The 17,516-nt window shown below is 41.0% G+C and overlaps 1 protein-coding gene and 1 long non-coding RNA gene across 5 annotated transcripts in view; one reads left to right on the top strand and one right to left on the bottom strand.

Annotated features, from left to right (window-relative positions):
* The window catches only part of ST6GALNAC3 (ST6 N-acetylgalactosaminide alpha-2,6-sialyltransferase 3), a 217,780-nt gene extending 211,614 nt beyond the window's left edge, over positions 1–6,166 (bottom strand). Inside the window, exon 1 of the mRNA XM_021527764.4 lies at positions 6,026–6,166. Within this exon, the coding sequence (XP_021383439.2) occupies positions 6,026–6,043 (18 nt within the window). The 5' untranslated portion in view covers positions 6,044–6,166. The remainder of the gene's footprint in view (positions 1–6,025) is intronic.
* LOC116183887 (uncharacterized) lies at positions 5,212–15,744 on the top strand. 4 transcript variants are annotated; one of them, XR_004148587.2, is made up of 3 exons: positions 5,212–5,456; positions 13,818–13,932; positions 15,444–15,744. It is a non-coding gene; the product is annotated as an uncharacterized LOC116183887 (long non-coding RNA). The 4 variants fall into 4 exon arrangements; XR_014956870.1 differs by having other exon boundaries at positions 7,872–13,932; XR_014956872.1 differs by lacking the exon at positions 5,212–5,456 and adding an exon at positions 7,367–8,049 and having other exon boundaries at positions 8,293–13,932.
* Positions 15,745–17,516: the final 1,772 nt, after the last annotated feature.

Here is a 17,516-nt window from a genome sequence, read left to right as displayed (position 1 = left end):
TCAATCTGGCCAGAGAAACCTTTCCTTAAACCAGGCTGCCCAACCAGCACACAAAGACAGTGTGCCCCTGCTTAGGGGGGAAGCCTAAAACTCTTAGGTGACACAGGCTTCACTGTTTGGAAGACAATGAAACTGCAAGACAAAAACCTTCCCCTGTTATTGCTTTATCAAAATTTATACTTTATACTTATACTTCATGCTGGTTTTGTGGTTGTAGTTTTCACACCTCCAAGCCAGACACAAATCTCCAGTTTTAAACCAACTGAAGTGTGCTGAAAACTGCAGGTTCTCTTGGTTCAGCTATATGAGCATCAAAATCAAATTCATTCAACCAAAGCAAGTCCTCTTGTATGACTAGACTGACTAGGTGCTGTCTCTTTCAGGGAGGGGGCTAATACATCGTCCTTGAAGTATGATTAAAGTCACTGCAAGCAAGAGTGAAAAGTGGTTTTATACTTCTCAGAATTTAATTTTCTTTAAATTTTCAAGAAGTGAACATAACAAAAAACACAATACAGAGCTCCATATACTGAACTCCATAAAATCTCACGTGGTAATTAAGCACCACTGGACCATGATACAGCAAATCCTAGCCCTGCACATTGGCATTCATTAATGCAGCTTCATTTACTTTGAAGCAATTTAGAGGTAAACAATGCAGAACCACAAAAAAAAACCCTATTTTATTTAGAAACAGAATAATTGTAAGAATTTTTTTAAATATAAATATCCAATGAAGAAGGAACATTAAAAAAAAATTTAAAATGTAGTTTTGCTGGTTTTGTTGGGTGGGGTGAAAAAGGATGGGAACATTAAGCCATAACAAATAAAGATGGAGTGATCCACAAGAAAACTGGTTATTACCTCAGAAATCTTGATTCTTCTCTGTAATCCCTTGTTGCATCCACCTACTACTTTCCAGCTCATTTACACACACCTCATAAGGGCCAACGTTGCATATTTACACCTTCCCCTTCCTAGAGATACAACCACATAATCCTAGGAATGATTCCAGATGCAAGAGAAATGCTGCAGCCCACAGAACTGTTGATCAGGTTAAGGCAGGCTGAGGAGAGAGCTCACATTACAGCAAACCTGCAGCAAATTCTGGGAATTGGCCCATCAGTGCAGCATCCTCCCATGTGGAGGGGACGTCACCCCTGTTCCTTTTCCAAGGATCTCCCCATCTCTTGTCAGAAGAAAGAGCACAGCATGAGAATCGAAGAGGATCCAAGTACAACTCTCAGCACAGGAGAATGGATGGATGCCATGCATAAACATTGCTGCAGTCAATTTAACAGTCAAGGCAGAATGTGAATTATCTTGGACCTGATTCAAGCAGGATATAAAGGTCAAATCTATGGAAATGTTTGCATCCTGCAAGTCTCTAGTAGAGAATGGAGTTATGGTGAGACTCAGCCTACCCTGCACAACAGAGCAGACTGAAACAGAGAACATGCTTTTGATGATATAGAAACTCGGGAGTAAATATATACACTCATTGTCATGTACACAGAGGTTTAAAAAAATCAAATTAATAACTAAATATCCAAGAGTACAAGTACCCAAACACTGGGATCAGATCCTTTCAGACCTTCTGCATCTCTCCTCTGAACAGCTATTTGCCAGGGTGAAAAATTCAATTTAATGAGATCAGCTTTGCTATTTTAGCCTCAAAAGTGCAGATGGGGCATATGCCTGTAGATAGTAATATTATCTGTATTACTGCAGTGTCTGAAGACCCCAATCAGACATAGGCCATTGAACATTCAGAAAAAGCACTCAAAGAAAATTCCTGCCAAAAACAGTTCACTATGTGCACTAAGGGAAAAATGCAACCTGTGAATTTAATTAAACCAGTGGAGATAACCATGGAGAAGAAGCATGTGAAAGAATTGTAGATGAACACAGAGGTACTGTCAGCTTAGACAACATCCTGCAGAAGAGCCACAAACCTGTGCTGAAGGGTTCTGGTTGTTTGAAACCTGAAAGTTATGCTTTGCAAAACAGTTCTTTCAATCTTTAAATTAGATTTAAAAAATATTAAAGAGTCTATGAATTTTAGATGGCCACCTGCTTACTTTGATAGGACCCTCAATCAGCTGTGGTAATAAGAACATCACCTCACATTATGCAAATAATATTTAAACAACAGAGCTCTGCTGAAGGCTGGTGATCCTTGTTGATGGAAGGTCACATCCAGCCCCCAAGGCACATGAAACCTCTGTTGTTCACTGCACAGTAAACACACAGCACAAAAACCAGAAGGAAGTGTCTTCCTAGATTTCATGCTTAGTCCTCACTGTACAGGCCCATCACATTCAGATTTTGTTTATTAAGCTCTACCACATGAAGCCTACACAGTGAAAATTGTACTCGGATGACAACATAATCCATCTCCATCATCTTCTTCAAAAGTTCCATTCAAAAAGAAGAGTTTGGGAGCAGAGTAAGACACAATCTCCTGCAAACTGCAGCATGTGCAAACTAAGTTACCTGGCCGATTTTCTTTAAAATATCATGGTCCAGTCTTCACTGGGGGATAGCATGGTTTTACAGAGTATTATCATTCATGCTGCGTTTATCATAAAATGACACATATTTTGAAGTACTATTTTTCAATTATGCAGGAAGTGGAGCAGGAAGCAATTTATTGTGTGAAATCTGTCCTCATCTTCAAGAATTACTGGCAGATATAGTGGAACTTAGGGACTTGAATATCATTAGGGACAAAAGTGACTACATAACTAGTAATCACTGCTAATCTAGTAGCTGGCAAGGTGACATGCAGCTACCATAGTAACCAGCATCAACTGCTTCCAAAAACGTGCCTACACTTCACTCAGCTACTTGGCATGTTTTTTAAAGTCATGACAGAGAAAATAAAAACACATCATCCACTTCAGAACTTGCACCTTTCCCTGCTTTTCTTTAACAGAGGAGAGAATGCCCCAAAATAATAATTTCACTGGTTTTACTGAGAAAGCCCCACCACTGACTAGAAGATAAAGTTTGTGGAGACACGTGACATCAGTAATTTCCCCATCACTCTTAGTAAAAGATGGTAACAACACCAGAGAGACAGCAGAGACCCTTAGAGAGAATCCCCTTCCAAAGCATTTCTGCACAGGCTGCACACAGATCATTTCATGCAGTACTCAGAGTCTAAGGAGATGTTCACATCTAAAGGTGATACACCTCTTCTCACGCACTCATACCCACTCTAAGTAACTACAGTTAATTATTAACCACCAGCCTTGCTCTTTGCACTTTAGAGACACCGCTATCCAATTGCATTTATATTAAACTCTCACTCATAGGAACTCCAGACATTCAACAAGTCTCAACATTTTTGTCAGGGGATTAAAAATCAAGGAAGAGAGGAGGGAAAGCAACAAAGCAGAGTCAGAGAGACACTCAGGGCTGAAGTGGAAAGGACACAGTGTTGTTCTGGCTTCTCATCCATTGTGCAATCACTTATTTCAAATTTATACCTACAGATTCCTGGGGTTTTTTTCCTGTTTCCACACAAGCTCAGGGCAAAGCTCAGGGCAAGCCCCAGGGAAAGGAGAAGGGTGTAGCTAACAGGCTTGTATTTTCAGGAAGGAATGAGCCTAGTGTCATGTCAAAATATACATATCATTTTGAATTTCCTTGTTAGGGAAAAAGCTGTAGACATTACATTAAAAACTTATATACAAGTAAGTGTCTTGAGCTAGACATTTAAATTGCTCCTGCTGGATGTTTGTCTGAGAAAATCCAGCTTGCCTTATGGCAGTGCTAATCTTCTCATATCTGTTTCACTTTTTATCCTTGCACCTGCCTGTATTAACAAGATTAAGAATTAAGCTGGAAGAGGGCTGTCTGTCAAGGAATACCAATTAATCTATTGATTTAACCATCAGAATAAGAACCAAATGGAGTTCCTGGCCCAGGCAAACAGAACGTTTTTACTGCATTATAATTCAAACTCCAAGTCATGCTTGTGGCAGGCTATGTCACCAGACTGCAGAGGAAACAATTAGGAGGGCAAAAGAGACACTGGAGTTTCCTTGTAAAAGGATCCTTACTTAACTCTTATTGCCAAAAGGAAGACTGTGCATGTGATCTTGCCACAGAATTTTTAAAAAATAAGGAATTCTGTTTTCCAGATCACTGGCAGATCCAACCAAAGTCCTTTAAGAGAGTGTTTAAACAGGAGTGCACATCCTTATCTTTGTGAAACCAGGCTCCATTCACAGAGCTCACATCTCATCTCAAACCACAACTCCAAGCTGCATTACTGCTGTCTGACTAAAGGAGTTTGTTACCATCTAGCACCAAACAGAACCTGCTGGTTCAGGGAAGTTTCTGCACTTGCAGCAAACTTTGCCATATTTATTAATATAAAAGCTACCACAACCTGCAAGACGGACAACTCAAAAAAAACTCATGTACTGCAGATTCATTAGTTGAGAATGAATGAATGGGGAAAAGAGTGCAGCAAAATAACAGGTTTTTTTTCAAAGCTGAATGCCCAAAAGTAGTGCTAAGGATCAGATTCATGGAGACATCTAAATGTTCATTATCCCGAAGTTCAAAGTTTTGCAATTTATCCACTTCGCTTATACACTGAAAACAACTGCTATGACAGGCCATCCCAAAGTTTAATCAACTCTATGCTAGAAGATCAGATTGCGAATAACAGAGAACTCACAGATCAGTTTTAAAAGAAAGAGAGTGCAAATACATTCAAAGTATGCACAGAAAACAGCAAGGCGGGTAAAGAACGGACAGAGCGGGTCACACGCGGACCGGGTCACACGCGGGTCTGGAGCGGACCGGGTCACACGCGGACCTGGAGCGGACCGGGTCACACGCGGACCGGGTCACACGCGGACCTGGAGCGGAGCGGGTCACACGCGGACCCGGAGCGGGCCGGGTCACACGCGGACCCGGAGCGGGCCGGGTCACACGCGGACCCGGAGCGGGCCGGGTCACACGCGGACCGGGTCACACGCGGACCCGGAGCGGGCCGGGTCACACGCGGACCGGGTCACACGCGGACCCGGAGCGGGCCGGGTCACACGCGGACCGGGTCACACGCGGACCCGGAGCGGGCCGGGTCACACGCGGACCGGGTCACACGCGGACCTGGAGCGGGCCGGGTCACACGCGGACCGGGTCACACGCGGACCTGGAGCGGGCCGGGTCACACGCGGACCGGGTCACACGCGGACCTGGAGCGGACCGGGTCACACGCGGACGGGAAGCGGACCGGCCCGGAGCCAGGCGCAGGACAGGGACTCCCGGCAGGTGACCCGGGAACAAACGCTGCCTGTTCCCCACTGACCGCACTTCCGCCTCCTCCCCTCCCATTCAATCCCTGCCGATTCCCTCCATCCCCATGGCATGCGGGCTCCAAATACTTTTACCTCGGTGAGGGAAGCAGGCTGGAGGAAGCATGTGATCACACGGTAAGTTTATGCTTATATTTGCTGGCATGACGGGGGGAAACCCGCTATCAAATAGGTTGCTTAATCAGAAAATGCGGTTAAATAGTGGGTATAATTGTGTGGAGCATGTGGATCTGGAGCAGATTCAGCAGGGGAGTGTGTGCTTAAGGAGCAACTAGGACAGCTGTGGGCATCTGCAGCAGTTGCTTTAAGAGCAGTAAATGCTGCATGGTTAGAAAATAAGTTGCCCGTTTTGTCCTTTGTACTGGAAGTCTGTTGTCCAAATGCTGTTGCTCCTCAAGGAATTCAACGTAGACAGAGCTGAGCAAACCAGAGCTCCTCTCCCCCCTCCCATTATTCTCCCGACTTCTCTTCCCGCTAGCTCACAGTTCTGACAATGCAGGGAAAAGAAAGAATGGCAGAGGGAAGCAGAGCACAGCTATGCGTTGCAGAATCTCTCCATATTCATTTGCCAAACAAAGCCAGGACTCAAAAAGACAACGAAGATGCATTAGGACTATACCAAATCCACGCCTCTGAGCAGCGAGGGGCTCTCTAACAATGCATTCAAGCAACAGATAGAGATTTACCTTCAAAATGCAGGCCATGTTCTTTCTCTATCCTTCCTACCAAAGAGCAGCAGGATTCTACTTTGTGAGCAGCAGTTCCAGTGTCGAGCAGGAGGCCGGTAGAGCTGCAGAACTGCCGGAGCCTACATTCCCGCAGATCCAGCTGAAGGTAGCACGCACCCGGGATCCGTTAGTCATATTAGTCTTTTTCTGCCCTCTGCGTTCCTCCCCTCGGCTGCTGCCACTGGCTGGGAGCCAGCCCAGCACCTCCCCTCCATCACATGACCGAGTTTGATTCATGGCTCCAGCGTGTTTTCCTGAGCTCCGGGACGTGCGGGCAGCGATCTGTGCCGTGCCGGGCTCTGCAGTGCCTGCGAATGGAGCGGCGTGTTCGTAATTGATCCCTGTGCAGCCCTCTCGGTGTGCCCAGGGGACGGCTGCTGGCAGGCGGGCAGAAAAGTCCAAACTCTGTTACTGGGGCTGCAAAAACCCGTACGCTGCTTGTTCGAGTGCAGTATTGCTTCATGTTCAACCCTTTTCACGTTACAGCAGGCTTCCCTTTGTCTAAATTGCTGCCTTATGAGAATCAGTCATGATCAGCAAGCAGCCCCAAGATCCCACCAGACGGGTTTGCATTATGTCCTGCGTGCCTTTTTGAGTGAAGAGCTGGCATCCATCACCGGGAATGAAAGCTTGGGTTCGGTTGTGAGGATTTTTACTTGTGCAACTTTCCTTGGGCTTTCTCAAGATAAGAAAGTGGAGTAAAGTGCAGATGGATAAATTCAGCTGTTGAAGAAATCTTTCGCTTTACATAAGCTCATCAAATTCAAATTCTTCTCTTACATAACATACTCTGTATATTATAAAGCTTTTGCTTCATATTTGTCATTTATGCAGTCTCTTTCTCCCCTTTTTACACTTTCTCAGTACTTCTCATTACTTCATCTTGGAACTCTTTGCATTTTCTGTACTTGGCACCTTCCCTGTATTCCTTTCGTGCCACATTGCTTCACTCCTGCTGCTTTGGTACCAAAAGCTCTCTGGCTCCCTTAATAAATTCCTTGTAGTGGGTGTCTTCATCCTCTCTGCAGCAGCTCGGGGTACCTGTCTGCATGCAGGCACTACCCTCCAGCTCATGTTAAGGAGCCATTTACCACAGAGCCCCTCTGTGTGTGGGAGCCAGGAGGGGATAGTGCTGTGCTGCACATTTAACAACCAACACTGCTCCCAGCCTGGCAAAGGCTCTCCTATCCAGGTGCAATCCCTCAAGACAGTAAGTAGGTTGAAACTAAAGGAATTAGATGTCCTCACTTGTATGCAGGGGCAAATCCTCCCTAAGAGCAGAGCAGAAAGGGCCTGGGGGGATTTCTCCTGCTCACACTCCTTAGCTGCCTTGCTGTGCATTTCCAGAGAAGATGCCAATCTGTGTTTGGCCTTGGCATCAGCAGCCAAAGTGCTGTACTCTTACACGGGTCCTGCAAACTCCTCAGCACCTCTCACCACTGGAAATCCATTCCAGGTTCAATTGCAGCCACAAGCCAAAGCTCTTGAGCTGAAAATTGTAGTGTTGCTAGGAAGACTAATGAAAAAGAACTTAGTGAAGTTCTTATCTGTATTGACTAACATAAAGAAATACCTAAATGACAAGTCACTGGAAGAAGGTAGTAAAAGAGGGGTTTACAACATTTTCTGTTAGCGGCTACCACCAACCAGAGTTAGATCATTCTGGATAGCAGTTTATGTGTCTTTAAATTCTTTTTATTCATAAGAAGTTCTGTAACAAAGCTCTGTTTCTTAGTGAATAAGGTAACCAAATAATTAATTCTTTCCTGAGTAAAAAAATAATTGCCTATTTTTTTCTCTTCAGCAGTCAAGAATCTAGCTTTCCTCAGAGTGAAACTATTCCTTTCACCTGTGTGATGGCATGAAAGAAGTTTTCACCTGAGGCAAATGAAAAATATTCCACCCCCTTCCTACCAGCCTCCATCATACCAGCTCTGTAAAGAATAAAAGGAATGATACTGGAGACAAACCATCCTGAAAAGGTCAACCATTTCAATATGTCCAAAGCATTGAGGGATTTCCAGTGAATTATATTCCTTAGGGAAAGGCAGAGACATGGGTAGTTGTCTTGTTTTAAGTATCTCTGACATGTTTTGATTCTAAACATCATATCAGACAAAATGTGGTGAACTTTAACTTTTAGACTTTCTGTAAATGGATATTTATCTTAAAAATACTTCATCATTAGTATGAACAGCAACATCCATCCTTCTCTTTTTTTTCAGAAGGGATATGGATTTCACTTTATTTTCTCCTTGGAACAAAACTGAAGGCTGAGATCACCACAAAGAGCAACAGAAAGTCCAGCCTTAGGCTGAGCTAATTTCACCTCAGAGAAACTACACGAGGAAACTACACAAATTGACCAAATGATAAAAGCAAACAGCACATCATTCAATGAGTCTCATGAAATGCTTTACCTGAACTTATGATACTCTTGAAATCAGCTTTAGGCCAAACACAGCTCATATAAATTTCAGTTGTGCTTGCAACTTTACATGCAAAATTAACGCACTTGTTGCCTCGTAGGGATGTCAAAGGCAGTGTGAATCTGAGTCTGAGTCACTGTGACAAGCCACACAAAGTCACTTTTTCTAGTTCTGAGGACAAAGACCTTTAGTTCTGAGGACAAAGACCTTACATGTTTTCCATCTCATCCAAATCCTTCTGATACATTCCTATGGTGACGTAACCTTGGGGAAAATATGGTTGTGTGGGCAGCAGCCCTTTACAGTTCTAATTCTTAAAAACTAATTCTGTCATAAGGAATCAATCATTTGTGGAGAAGGCTGATTAAACCTTAATTTGCTGAGATTAACACAGCTACACAGTCCCAGCATCCAAGCAGGAGTTTGTGGTGCCAGTGTGGGTAGTTCTGCTGGGCAGGCTGTGCCATTAACAGTTGGTTTATTTAGTGGCTGGACACGGTGGCACTGATGAAGCTTCACTTTCACCTATGGTAAGAACTTCAAAGCCAAAACCTCACAGATTTAAACAGCAAGTTATTTTTTTAGTCCCACATCTGTATTTTAAAAGAGCAGGCTTAGAGAAAGCCTGAAAGCTATCTGATCTTTGAAATCAGACTCTGCTTTGTGTAGTGAAAATGCGCCAAAAAGGAAGAACCTGTTCTTACCCTTGCTGCCACTACAAAGTTTTATCAGACAAGGATGACACAAGGTGGCATTTTTCACCCTTCAGGTGCAACCTGAGTCAGTGGCAGAGTAACAGATCCACTCTGCTGTTATCCAGAGAGCTCATCTTCCCAACCTTCTGTGTCAAGTTCTCCTTACCTCATGTAACACACCACTCTAAGTAAGAAATTTAAGGTACTCAGCAGCCCAGTCATGGCAGAAGTAGAGGATGAGATGATTAAAAAACCAGCAGGTTATGATCTGAACAGAAATCTTATGGGGTTATGGAAGTGCTACTTGAAATTTTAATTTAAAACTCTTAATGATGCTGATTTTCCAGGTAAGAAAAAAGGCTTAATCAAGCCTGACTACTTAATTTTAGAGGCAAACCTCTGTTACATTCTGGAGTGCAGAAGCTGAGGAGAGCAGGTGGGACTTGCTACAGTCTAAATTCTCCTGTTACTTTTCAGAATATCCTTACAGCTTAAAGCAAGCTGGTCATGTGCACGTTACTGGAAGAACTGGTATATATTGCCCTGCCCAGCTTCCTTCTCGGCACAATTCATCTGAACCTTACTCAGCTGCAGGACAAGCCAGATCCATTAAAAAAAAAAAAAAAAAAAAAAAGTTTTAGTTATGGAACACTTCTGCATGTGTCACTGGCAGGAGACAAGGACTGCTCGGCACCATTCCTGCCCTTGGAAATTCAGCTCATCACCTCACCATTATTCAGTGTCATGGTAACAATTTAGCACAGCCACACAGCACTTGCAGACCTTGCATTTCTGGTGTTCCCCCCAGCCCCATTCTAATGCACACACACACACTCTCAAATCAAGGCTTCTCAACTAAACATTCTTAAAAAAAAAAAAAAATTTAAAAAAAATCAAGTGTTTGCCACACCCAACTACACATGAATATTCAGAGATTAAAACACAAAGGGTCTGTAGAAGTTCCTGGAAGCAGTACAAAGTACACCCTACAAATCAGTAATCTTTTCAGTCTGTTGACATTTTATTTTCAATGCATGCTCATCTGAGAGCTTCAGGTTTCTGTTTTCAAAGATGATCATTAACCAGTGATCATTTTACACTCAACTACAGATTATTGGGCTTTTTTATATAAATGAAAATGTGTATGCCATCTGTTATTTGTAATTTATTTTTTTAATTAAATGTGTTTTAACAGAAACAATGGCTTTTTATTTAATGCAGGGGAAAAAAACCCAAAACAAACAAAAACCCCACATGTTTAGAAAAGAACAGTGTCTCTCCCAGACAGCTTTCCTCTAATTAAAATAGACTAGGCAACTCCTGAAGAGTGCTGTATCTGCTTATGCCACTAGATGTTTTGTCTGTATAAAAATAGTATGATAATCAAATGTATGAATTGCCTGCAGTCTCCAGGAGAAGAAAACCCAGCAGTAAATATTTTGTGGGGCGTTCAAAAGCTGTATGATGTGTTTGAAAATGCTCTGTCATTTGCAGGTAACTGCGTTGGTCAATTGGTATTTCTTGTACATTCTTCAGTAAAGGATGTATTTGGTTTCTCCACTATAAAGTTTTTACATTCTTTGCTCTGTTATCAATGCTTTACACTCCCACTATCTTTTTGAACTATAACATCACAAAAATACTGATACTGTTTTGCACTGCGATATGGCCATGTCAGTGTATCTGCTAATGAGATTTTATCCTGGAGAATACAGCTGGGCACATAAAAGGAGCTTTGGAAAAGGAACCAGCCAAACTTCAATCATGGCATGGGAGGCCTTAATTTGGAACAAAACTTAAAAGCAGCATTTCAGCTTAAGAGAATGTTTTCTCCTGAACTACAGAAGCAGAGACACACCCTGCCTCCTTCTTCCAAAGATCAGCCTGTTTTTGTGGGCTCAACTCTGTCCTTATCCAGTTTGTCTTAAAAAAAAAAAAACAATGCCAAACCTCTCCCTCTTCCTTCCCAAGGCTTTATCTAATGTTTCTTTGCACTTGAAAGGAAAAGCTTAAAAGTGCAGCAGGAAAGACAAATATATTTCATTCAGGAGTGAATTAATTTTGTGCAGGGCAGGGGAGGTAAGGGTGGGGTTTTTCACCACTCTCAAGTAGCATCAAGAGGGTCTCAACCCCAGCAGTGCCAGAACTGAGCCACCTTGTTCAACAACATCCTGCTCACACCATCACAAAACAGGATATAAACTAGCCCCAAATGCAACTGGTGGTCTCGTTTCAGGAAATGACATGAATTAGCATTATTTTAGCACACTATAAATCAATCTTGAACATGATTAGCATCATTTTAGGAATAAAAAAGGTTTTCACAGATTTTTTTCCCTGTCTTGGGTAAATTCTGTTCAGTCATGGCCACAATGTTTAGACATGCAGAAAAGAATTTGATTTGTGCAATCACAAAAGTAAGCAATATTTTCTCAGTAGCAGAGGTGTCATATGGGGAGTTTTAAAGAAGATGGTCAAAAAGTCAGAAAACCACCTATTCTGTTTTTAAACCCCATTCTGTACTTGATTCCTGAATTATGAAGCCAATTGAATTATACTGAAATCCAACTCTACTCCTTCCATTAAGAGTCTCTCAGTGAAATTTTGTTCTTGGCAAATTTAATGTCTTACCTAGCCACAGCATGAGTAACAGCAAAAGCTACTTATAGATCTGGAATCATGAGCTTTACTCCTCTGAATCCAAATAAACTGCTACCCTCCTGCCCTGTTAAATCCACACTCTCCTTGGAGCCTTCAGAGGCCCTAAGCAGCCATCATGCTGTGCCCTAGTGCCAACAGCCTTTGCTCCACTGGATATAAAGTGAAGAAAATATACTTTTATTGAGGTTATTTTCACCCATAAAAGTTGCCAGTAGCAAAGTGTTGCCATGCTTTGAAAAGTCCACCTCAAATTATTAACATATATACTCAAAAAACACCTTTACATCTTCTGGAACATCTGACAGCTGTCAAACAAATATTTAACAAAATCTATCCCATGCAATTGTTTTAATTAACAATTTTACAATTTTAGATGGCCACCATTTTACAAGTTTACAGCTGAGAACAATCTTGCCTGTGACAGTTGTTCACACTGCTGTGTAATAGTGAACAGGAAGATAAAAAGATGCATTTATAAGGGGATCTTAAGGTCTTTAATAAATTTTAAAAATTGTGAATATTGCCTTGTTGGACCAAACAGCAACCTTGAAATCAAAGTTGCAGCACTGAAAACAAGACTAAAGAAATACAGGAATTCAGCCTGAGTATACAGATCTCAGGATTGTTTAATTACATGATCACACCATTCATTCCCCAAAGGAAGTTTTAGGGTTGTGGGTTGTTTTTTGGTTTTAGGTTTGTTTGGGTTTTTTTCACTTGGAGTGAGAAGTGAGGTTTGGGGGTTTGGTTGTTTTTTTTTTTTTTTCCATTTGTCCACTCTATTTTAGTTCAAAAGATGAAACCTGCAAAATATAAGTTTGAATGAGCATTACATGATTATGCTGTTTCCTACAGGATCACTACTTCAATTACTAGAAAAAATGATACAGTGCATGAGAAATGGTTTTAAAGAAAAGCTGCAGAAGTCTGAAGATTTAAATCATTGGAAGCAGCTCTGAAGATGTGGATTTTGAAGTTGTCTCCAACAGAAATCCACTGCAATGGTCTCTGATTTAATAGCTAGATACTGGTATTATTTTCCCTCATTTTCTGGACTTGGAATTTGAAAACACAAAGGCTTATTTACCAATGCACTGGGTATTTGCAGCTGCAGTTGAAGATAATAGGAGTTACAGTCTGATCATATTAATTGATACATAATGCTGAGTGCTCTGAACAAAAAAAAAAGTCTTAGGCACCCAATATTGGACAGCAGCATAAAAGAACACATTAATTTCTTTTCCCTGTGACTCACTTTCTTTCCTATAAAACAGTAATAGTTTTTAATGTCAAGGTGTCATATTACAGTGAATGGCATAAGAGTGTCCATTAGAAATGAGACAACCTGTCTTCAGGAAGTGCTTTCACTGTCATGAAGTAACACATGGCACAGAGCCACACTGGGGCATGGTGGGGCAAACAGAGTATTAAATAGCTGCTCTCCACCTGCATCTGGCCAGCCCAAGAACACAAATAAGCCAGAACCACTAGAACAAAAACATGTTAATAATATAATTTAAAACTGTGTTTAGAAGATAATTAGACCAATCATTAAGATATGAAATAATAAGTAATTTAAAATAATTAGGGCTGTAGAGGTAATCCCATTGACATTTAAAATTTTGTATGCTTAGGTTTCTTACTACTTTTGTATCCCAAAAGTCAGAGGCACAAATTCCATCTCATGCCATTGCTGGCAACCCTATAATGTACTACCTGTGAAGTTTTCTAACTTCCAGAACCATCCAGGATTCCCACTCCTGAGAAACCAACTTGCACAAAAGCAGCCATTCCAGACCCACAGCACAAGGCACATCCTTCCCCTGGCAAGTGGTAGCAGCAAAGAAAGAAGATCCTGTCCTGTGGCACACTCCAGTCTAGTTAATACCAAGGGCTGAATCCAGCAGCTCAGGCACGGAACAGGACACAACCTAAGCTTGTCCCTATTGCTGCTTTTTCTGTTAGGAACTCGAGAAAGAATGCCTGCCATTGCTATGCTAACTTTGAGAAGAGGAAAAATCCAAACAACTTCTATGTTATTTTAAGAGTCCCAATAATGCAAGAAACAGAAAGACTCAGAGTAAGTCAATTTAACAGTCCAAATAAAGTGCATACAGTGGTCCTTGGAAAATTACAAAGTGGTGTTTGGTAATTTTGATATTTTATGACTTCTGGTAACCATGATATTTTGCTCAAAGTTGGTTTTGAGTTTTCAAAAAGTCAGTAAGGCCTCTATTAACAGCTTCTCCAAACTGAAAGTTGAAGATTCACACTTCCACTGTAGTGACAAAACACTAAGACTTGGTAGTCTAACTGTTTATAAAACCCATTTTATGAGCAGTGCAATCCTGACATAGATCACTCTAAGCCAAGTAAGAGACTTTATGGACACAGTGACCTTTGATGTAAAACACCAGGTTTTGCAAAGTTTTCCCCGGACACAAGTTCCATATCTCTGAAGAAGTTTATTCATATTGCTTTATAATTACAGCCTACATGTCAGGAGCAAAGGAATAGGAACTTGGATCTAACTAATTTGAGAACATCTAAATGAAATGTGTTCATAATGTCAATTTTTAAAATTTATGTGCGTGACAAGTTAAGACCTTTCCTGCCCCTATATTTGCAAGATGATTATCAGCATCTCATTTTTCTCTGTCTGTTCTTATCATTGAGAGCATATCATCAGTGTTAGCAGGTCACATAAAAGTCTATTTATTTCGCACCAAAAGTATGAGTAATGTTGCACGTCAACATCCAGGACAAGAAAAAATAACATATTTTAAATATAAAACATTTTGGAAAGAAAATCATTTTAATCATCCTCAGGTGGGTAACACTCCATTTCATTTTCCCCCAGAGACATATTACTAGAATTAGTGTTAATCTCAATAAAACTACAGTATTTCTGTTAATTCACCAGAAAGCATCAAATTTAAAAATAGCTTGTAATTTATTATGTGCAGCATAATATAGTTTTATAAGATTTTTATTGTTTTTGAGACCTTTTACAGTTTTCCTTATCAAAATGTGACATAATTCTTCCCATAGCTCAGCTGTCTCTTCATAATGCTGCAGTACATGATAAAGAAAATACTTTATCGTTGGAGATAAACTTACTGTGCCTGGCTTTCCATTTTAATAAAATTTACGACAGCATCAGAGAAACTGCAGTACCAGATTTCATTGGCTGACAAAAAGCACACATTGGTAGCTAAGATTTACTTTACACCTTTGTTTTGGCATTTTATATAACAGCCATAGAAGCAAGCTGTCAGGACAAGGTCCATGAAGGATTTTAAGGACTGGTTTAATTTAAATTCAGGGGTTCAGATGCAAACGGGATGGCTGCTAGCAATAGAAAGTGTCAGAGCATATGGATTGCCTAGATTTTATTTTTGCATGACACTAAATGAAACACCTACCTACAAACACAGAGTTCCTCCATTTTATTAGCCTGAAATTAAGTTATCTTTTGCAGTTAAAGGCCCCTGAAGTAGATTTGTTTATCTTTGGAGCTGGGATAGAGGGAGATTTTATTATATTGGACTAATCCTCTCATTTAATGCCCTTAATGAATTTTCATTCCAGAAGAAGATGCCACGGGAGAAACGGCCAGATCCACTGAACTTTGTCCAGGATGATATTTACATCCTTCCTGGTATAAATCAAAATCTTTTGAGAGTTTTCATGAGGAGGAAGAAATAAACCTGAGTGGTGGGTGAAGTCATGAACAACTGAGAGGCAGCTGGGTCAGAAGCTGAGTGGGAGGAAGAAGGATCAGCTTTTTCAGCTCATAGCTCAGATATAGCCTTTGTGTTCTTGGACAATTTACATTGCAATTTAACATATTTGCATCTTTACCTGATAAGAATAAAGAAAACTGCACATTGCTGTGGTCCTTTAAAAATCTTTGTCCAATATAACAGCTACCAGTAAAGAGTTCCCCTGTTGGAAACACCAAGGCCATCACACTCCTTCTGTGAGCCATGCAGTTTGCTGCTGCTGCCACAGTGGGCTAAGGGCTGTAACATCAGTAAGGTTTCAGCTGGGACTAAAAGTCTTGGAATAATTAATAGATGATGGGGTGATAAAGAACAGTGACAATCAGAAAATTACCCTGTTCTAACTTCAAGAGCATTTCCTTCCTTCTTCCCCTGATTACTATTTTTAATCCCACAAAGTGAAGCATCAGGAATTCCTCCAAGGTGACAGCAGCTCTGTGCTAGAAGGGTAAAGAGACCAGGCACTGACTGGCATTGTTCAACAGACCAGCATCAGGGCTGGGTGAAGAGCTGACAGATTGGTGTTTAATTCTGTTTTCACAAACAGAAATGGAGACTGTTTTGCTAAAGTGAAAATCTCTTCCTTTAACATTGCTTCCCCAACAGAAGGCCTGGCTAAGTGAGAGCAAATCTGTGAATTTTCAAAGCAGTTTCTTAAACCCACTTGAGATTTTACTGACATTTACATTTCTAGAGCATACCCAGTTTATTTCTATCCAGCATTCAGAAGGCCATTATTTGCATCTCTTGAAGCTTTTCTTTTGCACAGTCAAAACACACACTGCTACACAAAGTGAGTTCACTGGAGGGGCAGGAGAATTTAGCTTCGAATACATTTCAAACAGGAGCTCTGCTGTACTTTGAACAAAGCTTTTGGAGTTTTATCATGGTATCCTGTCTCTCCTTGAGAATAGCTGCAGAAATACCCCAACCTTCCAGCTTCCCCTTCCTGCTCCCCTTCATTCTTCCTTCCCTGCCTCCAGGCCAGCTCAAAGCAGCAGCAGGGATGCTAACCATGGCCAAACTAGAACAGTATTAGAGATCACCCACGCAGCACCAAATTCAGGTACATCCAGATAAATGCTGGGAAAAAATAATTTTGATACCGCAAGGGAAGATGGATTGTTAGAGGAAATAAAAATAGCTGGGGAGCAAGCAACAACCTACAAAAAGCCAACATTTCTGTTTAACTGTTTGCTCCAGTTGACAAAAATAATGACTAAACTTCCATGAGGCAAAACAAAACTGGATCAGGACTCTGCAAGTCTACATGGAAGAACCTGAAAGAGAGAAGACCATGAGACAAGGCTGTTAACACACAGATCTCACCATGACACCAATGGAAATTTAAAGTTTTAAATATTTCAAGTTATTTTCTATGTTAATTTCATTACTATTTCAAGGAGGCATTTGCTCAAGTTCTTAGCATGCATTTGCAGTTTCTTTCTTAAACTACAAAAGAATTTTCAATGATGCATGAAAATCACTGGAAAATAGTCTCAAACAAAACATGAATCTATTTACAGGAACAGTCTAAATTCACCTACTCCAAGATTAGTTAGAAATCTTCCTTATTGTGGCTGAAATGAAAATAAACAGTATTATGATTTATCTGACTGAGAAAAACTCCAAGAACTGCTCAGGAAGTTCCTAAATGTGCTATAAAGTAATTCACAGAAGTCAGGATCTGCTCTTAAACAGTTTAGGAACTTATTACACTAGATATAGTGGCTGATTACACTGCATGTGATGAAATCACACACACACACAAAAGAAAACCAAACAAAACAAAAGAATCCACTTCTCTTTGAGCACAGATTTATATTGGCTCCTTCAGGTCTCACTTCAGGCCACAGTGTCAGTACTGGAACATGTTATT

The sequence above is a fragment of the Lonchura striata genome, chromosome 8 (assembly GCF_050655825.1).
Source record: "Lonchura striata isolate lonStrDom1 chromosome 8, ASM5065582v1, whole genome shotgun sequence".
In the NCBI taxonomy this organism is placed as follows: Eukaryota; Metazoa; Chordata; class Aves; order Passeriformes; family Estrildidae; genus Lonchura; species Lonchura striata.
The sequence above is the reverse complement of the archived record's forward strand: the minus strand, read 5'-3'. Positions and strand labels throughout refer to the sequence as shown.